A 9883-nucleotide genomic window follows, 5' to 3' on the forward strand; every position below is an offset into this window, starting at 1 on the left:
TACCCTAATCAGAAACCATGGGTTGGACCAGAGGTTTGTGTTAAACTTAAAGCACGCACCGCCTTTAAATCTGGAGACCCTGAGGCCTAAAAAGCAGCCAAATACGACCTCAGAAAGACTGTGAGGACTTCTCAGAGGAAATACAGGGAACATGTGGAATCTGCCCAACAGAGTACCGACCAGAGGCACATGTAGCATGGACTGCACAGCATCACATACTAGAACATAGACATATACATAGAAGAAGGAACAGGTTTGTGGAGTTGACCAGCGCATCATTTCCAGACGAGCTCAACACCTTCTACGCCCGGTTTGATGCAAACAACACCACACATGCCACCAGACCACATGTGGACAGTGAAGACGCCATACTCTGTATAGACACTGCTGCAGTGAGACAAGCGTTCAAGAAAGTAAACCTTCACAAGGCACCAGAGCCTGATGGCATCCCAGGATGGGTGCTGAGAGTGTGCGCTGACCAACTCACCAGGGTGTTTACCACCATCTTTAACCAGTCTCTGAGCCAGTCTATAGTGCCCACAGTCTTCAAGACCTCCACTGTTGTCCTCATCCCAAAGACCTCTGCAGCATCCTGCCTTAATGACTTTCAGCCCATAGCACTCATATCTGTCATCATGAAGTGCTTTGAGCAAATGATCAAAACTCACATCTGTTCCTATCTCCCTGACACCCTGGACCCCCTACAGTTTGTATACAGAGCAAACAGGTCTACAGATGATGCTATTGCTTTAGCAGTTCACTCCTCCCTCAGCCATCTGGAGAAGGTAAACACCTATGTGAGAATGTTCTTCATTGACTACAGCTCAGCATTCAACACCATAATCCCCTCCAAGCTGGTCTCCAAGCTTACCACACTGGGCCTGAAGAAGTATCATCCACATATTTGGTGATGTGGTTGTCTCAGACCTGACAACACAGTCGTAGGTCATCAGGGTAAAGAGGAGTGGACTTAGAACACAGCCCTGGGGGATGCCCGTGCTCAGACTGATAATGGAGGAGGCATTCCTCCCCACTCATACTGACTGTAGTCTGTCAGAAAGGAAATCAAGAATCCAGTTCCTGAAGATGGTGTTGAAGCCTAGTGTAGCCAGTTTGCTGACCAGGTGCTGTGGGATGATTGTGTTTAACGCTGAGCTGATATATATATATATATATATTCCATAAACACCATTCGTACATGGGTGTTTTTCTCCTGCATGATCAGGTGGAGTACTGAGGTGATGGCATCCACTGTTGAGCGGTTGGAGCAGTAAGCAAACTGGAATGGGTCAAAGGAGAGAGTAAGATTAGAAGTGATGTTTTGCTTAACAAGACGTTCGAAGCACTTCATCATGATGGGTGTAAGAGCCACGGGGTGGTAGTTATTTAGATTGGCTATTGTTTGTTTTTTAGGCACTGGTATGACTGTGACTGCCTTGAAGCAGGAGGGAATGATGGCTTGCTTCAGGGAGTTAGAAATGTCTGTCAGCACAGGGGCGAGCTGGTCTGCACATTCCTTGAGTACTCTTCCTGGTATGTTGTCGGGTACTGCAGCTTTCCTGGTGTTCATGTTTTTCATGACTTCATTTGTTCAGTGTGATGGATTTGATGAAGTTCAGTGATGTCAGATAAAGCTCCAACGAGCTGAAGAGCCGGGACAACATGTAAACATGTTGACATGTTGTCAACATCATAGCTCCTGACACCAAATCGAGCTGAAATACCAAATGATTTGTGATCACGCTGTCTGAGAGATGACATGGGACAATCATCTGTTGTTACAAAAAGCCTCAGACACGACACAGCAGAGGGCCGAGGCCTTAATTCTCTAATGGGTCCTTTTCATCTCCTGGGAAAGATCAGGAGACTGGACCAGTGAAGACAGAATCTGTCCATCAGGTGGCAAACTGCCAGGTCCACTGGGCATGAGGCAAAAACCCAGGGAATGTATGGCCGCCCCCCACCCCTCTGCTTGACTATTAACTCCCCTCTAACCACCCCATCCCTCTTCAAATATCAGCTCCGCTACAGAGTCTCAGTGTCACATTTTGTCCCTTCAGGATGAAGACAAGATCAACTCTTTACAACAAGCCGAACACCAGACACATTTGAGTTTGTATGACCTTGAAATGAGCATAAATTGGAGGAATCAATGAAGAAATAAAAAATAAAGAAAACACCTCTGAATCCTTTCCATGGACTTTTTTCTCATATGATGACAAATAAAATCTTTGTTTGGATTACAAGCCTTTAAAAATATAAGAAACACAAACTAATGGGACTTATCATGGTTTTAGGTTTGAAACCATAAAACAAAGTGAGGTAAAGTAAAAGTGAATAAAAACCAAGACATGAAGAACTCTGGGAACACTAGAAAGGCCTGCCTGGGTTAAACCCTTGGTCTTTCAGACTCTGTGAGGGTGAACTTTTCCTTTGTTTCTAAATAACAAACTCAAATCAATGTCCCAGCAGTCCTTCAAGGAACGCATGTTGCCCACCACCTTTCAGTGCACAGATTTAAAGTAAGATCAGTTTATGTTGAGACTGAGTTGGATGATCAAATCAGAAAAAGAACACGTGCAGCTGTATTGCAAGATCTGTGATGTGCTAGCACTCAGAGTATGTATTGAGGACGACTGTTAACTACTACCACACTGAATTCTATCTCAGTATCTATGAGCATGATTGTTGTGATGATACAGCATCTCAATGAAAATGAAACTGCAGTCCTGATGTGAACTTTGTTCTTACAATTAACATTAAAATAGGCAGAGAAAACATACAAAACAACTTTTACATGTGAGAAAACACGATGTGATATGCTGCCCCACCGCTCACAAACTCCCTCTCAGTGTTGCTAAGAGACTCATTATGAGGATCTGTCTGGTTTTTTGCCTTGTGACCCCTTTTGATTTTCTGCTTTCCCTTGTGTTGTCAACTCCTGCTGCACCTGTCTCACATTGCCCTCTCTCGGGTGTTTGTAATTATTTCCTTGTTAACATCCCTTTATATTCAGCGTCTCTGTATTCCCTTGTTGTCTGGACATTATTTCTGTCCAAGCATCATGTTCTGTCTCCCTCCATGTCTCCCAGATCACATATGTAAATTTTGCTGCCACATCAGCTTCTTTGTTTTCTTTAATAAATATCATCAGTATTTTACCTTCGAGTTTCCCGAACCCTGCACATTGGGTTCAATCCACCACCAGTTTCTGACAGAATGCCCAGACAAACAATGAACCCAGCAGGCTGTTGTTCCTTGCGGGGCTTGACCCAGAGGATGAACAGTGGCTCTGCAAGGTAACACAGAGATTTATCAACACTGTGGCCACCTCTAGTGGCGTGTGGGCAAGGTGGGTTGCCATGGAGGATTTTTTGAGCAAGTTCCCTCAGCTTCCAGGACTGGTCGATACCACAGGGTGCTGGAGCTACTTGATGAGACGCTGGAGGAGCGACGTGTGCTGCACGTTATTAGCCAGTTGCCCATAGACTCCAGCCAACCCAGTCCATTGCCGGAGAGATCGGGTCCCCCTTTGGACCCGCCTGCCTTTCCGGCTGGCCGTTATAAGGGACAGACAGTGGACCCAGTTCCAGTCCAATGAACTCCAGTCAGTGTCTTCTGCACCACCAGTGTGTCCTATGCCACCTCCAGTCTGTCCTGTGCCACCGCCAGGTTCTCCTGTGCTGCCAGGTTCTCCTGTGCTGCCAGGTTCTCTACCATTTTCTGAGTAGCCTAGCAAGCCTAAGCCTCTAGTCAAGTCAAAACTTTATTTATAGAGCACACTTAAAACAGAAGCTCTTACCCAATTGCTTAAGAATAACATCAATGGGATTTAAATTAATGGAAAAATAACAGATGAGATCGATAGGCGGATAGGTGCTGCATTGACAGTGAAGCAGGCGCTGTACCGGTCTGTCGTTGTGAAGAGAGAGCTGAGTCAAAAGACGAAGCTCTCAATTTACCGGTCAATCTACGTTCCTACCCTCATCTATGGTCATGAGCTTTGGGTTGTGACCGAAAGAACAAGATCTCTGATACAAGCGACCAAAATGAGTTTTCTCCGCAGGGTGTCTGGGCTCTCCCTTAGAGATAGGGTGAGAAGCTCAGTCATCCGGGAGGGACTCAGAGTAGAGCTGCTGCTTCTCCACATTGAGAGGAGCCAGTTGAGGTGGCTCGGGCATCTGGTTAGGATGCCTCTTGGATGCCTCCCTGGTGAGGTGTTCCGGGCACGTCCCACCGAGAGGAGACCCAGAGGAAGACCCAGGACACGCTGGAGGGACTATGTTTCTCAGTTGGCCTGGGAACGCCTTGGGATTCCCCTGGTGGATCTGGCCCAAGTGGCTGGGGAGAGTGAAGTCTGGGCCTCCCTACTTAGGCTGCTACCCCTGCGACCCAACCCCGGATAAGCGGAAGAGAATGGGTGGGTGAGTGGGTGGATGGATGGATGGATGTATGGATGGATGGATGGATGGATGGATGGAAAAATAACACACACTAATGATAGTGTGTGTTAACTACCACTATCTCTCCATTTCACTATCCCACTAGAACTCTAGAGGGTTCTGCTCAGCTGACAAAGCAGCCATGTCTTCCTCAGCAGATGACTTCATTTCCCTCCATGGGTGTCGGCGGTGATGACCCACTTGTTTCCTGCGTCTCTATGGGTGTCAACAGTGACAACCTTCACTTCTGGGAAGATGGCGCCTGTGTACATGTCTTGTCATCCACCTCTGCTAGCAGGGATGGTACTATTTATGTTTTTTTTTTCATTTCTCATCTGTGACATCAGCTCTCTGCTGGTATATGAACGACAACTTCTGGATCTTCAACTCTGTGCTACCAACCTGGCTTATTTTGACCCATATGGGCAGAGCTCTGGACCCACCCCACCCCACTCTATAGGCGGATGTGCCTGTTTACCTGCGGCACACCTGCCTGCCTGGAGACGATGCTCCAGAAGCCGGGGAAAATGCACTGACTGGCTTGTGAAGCTTAAAGCCCACCTTGCTCTCTACAGCAACCTCTCCAGCTGATGAGCAACGTGTCCATCACTGATCCTGGCACTGTGCTGATCCTGTGGCATGCTGTCTGGTCCTGTTGGCGGGGTCTGATCCTCACAGTGGGCCTGTGTGCAGCTGTGTTTCCGGCCCATGGCACAAATTTGAGACTGCTGGACTGGGCACCGCAGTCATCTCCTCCTGCTGTGGATTCTATGAGGATGGCCCTGATAAATGCCAGGTCCCTGGCTAATAAAATTTTTATTTTAAATAAATTTTTCTGATCCAGCAGACTGGACTTTCTTTTCATCACTGAGTGTTGGATCTGCTCTGGTGAGTTCAGCATATTTTTTGGAACTATTGTCTCTGGATTGTGCTTTTTTAATGCTCCATGGACAACAGGTCATGGTGGCGGATTACTGACTGTTTTTAAGAAACATTTGAACTGCAGCTCCATGATTCAGCTAATTATGCAAGTTTTGAACTACTCAGTTGTGAGCTGGGCCGCTCCAACCCGGTTCAGTGTGCTGTGATTTATAGACCTCCTAAATACAACAGTTTTTGAATGAACTCTCTGACTTTCTAACTGGAATCCTGCTCAAATACAACAGTGTTTTAATTGTGAGGGATTTCAATATCCATGTCTGCTGCCCTGAAGAGCCATTAGCTCAGGAGTTTTTAGATCTCATCCAGTCCTTTAACTTTGAATAGAATGTTGTTGGTCCAACTCAACAGCAGGGCTACACACTTGATTTAGTATTAACATGCTGTATATTGTTTATCTGTCTTTAATTTAGAAATTGGGGATGATGGTTTATCTGACCACAAACCTGTTTTATTTGACATCGCTGTGGTCTGTGTCAACCTCCCCCCCCCCCCCCCCCCCCCCCCCCCAGGCACCTTCAGATATTTAACCCTTCCACTGCTGATCTCTTCTCCTCTGCCTTTGCCACTGATTTTGTTACAGACTCTGGGCCCTTTGTGTGTCTTATTACAAATGAGTTATTTCAGCTTCGGGAGACCTGTATAAAGATCTTGGATTCAGTTGCCCCGTTAAAGATCAGAAATCCTAAATGCATACCCCACCCTTGGTTAAATGAGACCACCCAAGCAGCCAGATGTCAGTGCAAGAAAGCTGAGCGTAAATAGAAGAAGGGCAAACTTCAGGTTTCATTTATGTTTAAAACGTGTTGGAAAGCATATCAGATGCTTTCAGAAAAACAAATACTTCTCCAAAATTATCGCCTTAAATACTCACAACCCCCATGTTCTTTTGAACACCATTAACTCCATTATTTAAACGTGCATCAGTCTGCCAGCATTGAGGCCTCTGCAGACACTTGTAATAAGTTTGTCAGGCATCCCGATGCGTGCTCAATAATCCAGGTAGAAAAATCTAAAAAAGTTAAGTCAGGTCCTCTGGACAGGTTCAAAAAACAAAACAAAAAAATTGTAGAAAAGTTTCGTCAGGAATTTTGTTGAAAAGGTTGAGTTGACTAGGTCATCGATTCTACACTCCACAGATGACCCCTTTGTCTTTGCCCCTTGGTCAGCAGTCCTCAGTCAGTTTGAACCCATTTCGCTCTCATTTTTAAATGATATTGGTCATATGAAACCCTCAGGCTCCCTCGCTGATCCCATCCTTGTGTCGTTTTTAAACAACTTTTACCATCAACTGGACCCTCTGTTCTTGTTATAGTAAACAGCAGAATGGATACAGGTGTGGTTCCTGATGTTTTTAAACATGCAGTAGTAACTCCATTAATTAAAAATCCTGGACTTGACCCTTCAACTTGTTCAAACTTCAGACCAACTTCAAAAGTTCCCTTTCTTTCTAAAATCTTGGGGAAAATAGTTTTTATTCAACTAAAGTTTTTGAATGAAAATGTAATTTTTGAGATCTTTCAGTCTGGTTTTAAACTATTACTCTGTAATGACATTCTTCTAACGCACTTTATGTTGGGGTCAGTCTGGCTTCGCTTTCACGTCTCCAGTGCTGATATGTTTTGTGCTACTATGTTCATTCGTACTCATGTCCTCACACAGACTCATGTTCGTGCTGTTGCTCAGCGTAATTGTTTTTGCACCATTAGTGTTTAGGGTATTTCTTAGTTCATATCTTAGATCTTATTACTGTTTTCTTTTACAATTTATACATTTGTTGGATGTAACCGGGACCCTGTGTACACAGTTTTGTTCCACCTTGTATCACATGCGATGTGAATGACAATAAAGAACCTTGACCTTGACTTTGTGTGGGTGCTTCACCTTTCCCGCCCACATTTTGATATTGTAAGTCTTGGGAATTGAGCTGACGACCGTCCAATCACAAGCTTGCCCTGACCTCTGCACCACCACTCCCACATACTGAGCAACTTTGACATTTTTGATGAGATGTTAACTGATGGCGGCTGTTTTTTGACCACCACTGATGTGTAAAGTTCTGCCAGCAGACAGAACCGGGTCTCAGCGCGTGACAGAAACAAATTATGTCGCTTTTACCATATGTTTTAAAATGTCATTGGTTATAAATCTGTCATTAAGAAACCTTTATTTCTCCAAGGATCAAAGAGAAATAATTAAAGTTTATTTGTCCAACACATGCGGTACATGTGTTGGAACGAAATTGTGTACACATGTCCCAGTTACATCCGATTAAAGTATAAATTGAAAAGAAAAACAGTAACAAGATCTAAGATATGAAATAAGAAATAGGCTAAACTAAAAATACAGTAAGCACTAGTACAAAAACAATACACCAAACAACAGAGGCACGAACATGAGTCTGCGTGAGCAGCTGAGTATGAATGAACACAGCAACATGAAACAGATCAGCAGCAACATGAAACAGATCAGCAGCAACATGATGTGATTTTTCACAGTGATTATTCTAGTTAGAGATTCATGAGTCTAACAGCCTCAGGGTAGAAGCTGTTCCTCAGTCTAGTGGTTCTACACTTAATGCTCCTCAACCTCCTTCCTGAGGGGAGTGTGGCAAAAAGATAATGCTCTTTTTAATTATTGATGTGCAAATTTCCTGAGGTCAGCTTCAAATAGAGCTTGGTTTGGTCACGTGATGTTTTGCTTGTTCAGCACTAAATGTTCGGAGAGCTCTCAGTACCAGCTACAGCTGACCTGGGCGGTACCGGTACCTTCAGGTGATGGACGAGCCTCGACGCGGCTCTTCAGTCCGGCTCTTGAATGTCACCCAGCTGCAACGCTATTATTATTATTGTTATTATTATTATTATTAATATTATTATTATTCTTATTATATGGAAGAACTTTAAGCCTCAGGTTTCCGTGTCCCTGATGCCACGAGGACTCGAACCCCCGCAGCGTCTGCTGCCGGACAACCGCGGCTGCTCCGGGTTTAAATCAGAGAGAGTTTCAACCTCCAGCTGACAGAAAGTTCTGAAGCTCCTCCCGGACAGAACCCGTCTGGACTGGACCTCCTCCTCCCACTCCTCCCACTGCTGGTGCTCTGGTGTGCCTCACCTGTGCTGCAGGTGGCCACACCTCAGATGAGACTCGGTACCTGGACACAGCAGCGCGCGCGTCACGGCCGGACCTGCTCGTGAACATGCTGCTGTAGTGTCACCCCCCCCGCCCCACCCCCGGACCTCCTTCACCTCCACGATGGCCGTCGCTCCCTCTGCTGCTCTCGGGGAAGTTGGAGGCCTCGTGCACGGCGTCGACGGCGTGCTTCACGTTGGGGCTCATTTCTTCCTGACGCCGCCCGGAGACGGGCCGGTCCCGCGGGGGGAGCACCTCCTACCCTTCCCCAGGTACGAGGGTCCGGACCTGCCGCACCTGCAGGGGATCCTGCGGAGGAGGCAGCTCTACTGCAGGACCGGCTTTCACCTGCAGATCCTCCCGGACGGAACCGTGCGCGGCACGAGGACGGACCACAGTCGGTTCGGTAAGTGTGAGATGGAGCAGCAGGGTGGGGTCCGGGGGGTGTCCGGGTGCTCACCTGCAGCTCGTGTCCTCCTGCAGGTGTCCTGGAGTTCTTCAGCCTGGCTGTGGGTCTGATCAGCATCAAAGGAGCCGACAGCGGGCTCTACCTGGCCATGAACAGCAAGGGGCATCTGTACGGCTCCGTGAGTACATGCTCACCCGCTGCTCTTTACACTCGCTGAGTCTGTGTGGCTCATTCTGAGGTTTAAAAGACAAAGTTGGACAGGGACTGTCTCATCCAGAGACATTAACTTACCAAGTGGAGCAACTGTCCCAAAATTTACTCTTCATAAGCGTCAAAGCTGCTCCACATGTTATTTGAACACCATTTATTGTTGACAAATAAAAACAGATGATTACATCATCAGCTGCCCTCGTTAAACATCTAATGAAACGTGTTTCTAATCCCTGGGATTATTTCTTTACTAATAAATTAATCTGTTCTTCGTGTTTTAGATGGTTTTGTGTTTTTGTTGTTTCAGAAGGAGCTCACAGCAGAAAGTGTCTTCAGGGAGCACTTTGAGGAGAACTGGTACAACACCTACTCCTCCAACCTCTACAAGCACGCTGACAGGGGGGCGCCTTACTTTGTGGCTTTAAACAAGGACGGAACACCGAGGGACGGGGCCAAGTCCAGGAGGCACCAGAAGTTTACACACTTCCTGCCCAGGCCCGTGGACCCCGAGCGAGTACCGGAGCTGTACAGGGACATCAGCTGAGGAGCAGCTTTTGATTTTTCTCTGTGAAAAGTCCCCATCAGGCAGGGAGCAGAACCAGGGAGGAGGCTGGAGGAGGCTGGAGGACAGCAGCCCCTCCAGGGGGGTCTTGTAGGCAGCCATCTTTCTGCAGCCATGAAGACAGGATAATGTCTCAGAAGCTGTGAAGACAGGCTAATGTCTCAGAAGCCGTGAAGACAGGATAATGTC

The 9883-nt window shown here is 46.5% G+C and overlaps 1 protein-coding gene across 1 annotated transcript; it reads left to right on the forward strand.

The window, feature by feature from the left end:
* The first annotated feature begins 8636 nt into the window (after window positions 1-8636).
* LOC119408298 (fibroblast growth factor 20-like) lies at window positions 8637-9676 on the forward strand. The gene is made up of 3 exons (XM_037675096.1): window positions 8637-8919; window positions 8997-9100; window positions 9440-9676. The coding sequence occupies exons 1-3, from the start codon at window positions 8637-8639 to the stop codon at window positions 9674-9676; spliced, it is 624 nt and encodes a 207-aa protein (XP_037531024.1).
* Window positions 9677-9883: the final 207 nt, after the last annotated feature.

Source organism: Nematolebias whitei, chromosome 4 (genome assembly GCF_014905685.2).
Source record: "Nematolebias whitei isolate Nwh7 chromosome 4, NemWhi1, whole genome shotgun sequence".
Taxonomy (NCBI): domain Eukaryota; kingdom Metazoa; phylum Chordata; class Actinopteri; order Cyprinodontiformes; family Rivulidae; genus Nematolebias; species Nematolebias whitei.

Excerpts from the sequence above, each read along its gene's own strand:
- LOC119408298 (XM_037675096.1), top strand. The coding sequence starts at position 8,637 with ATGGCCGTCGCTCCCTCTGCTGCTCTCGGGGAAGTTGGAGGCCTCGTG. Across the intron at positions 8,920-8,996 it reads GACGGACCACAGTCGGTTCG|GTGTCCTGGAGTTCTTCAGC; the intron begins GTAAGTGTGAGA and ends GTCCTCCTGCAG. Across the intron at positions 9,101-9,439 it reads AGGGGCATCTGTACGGCTCC|AAGGAGCTCACAGCAGAAAG; the intron begins GTGAGTACATGC and ends TTGTTGTTTCAG.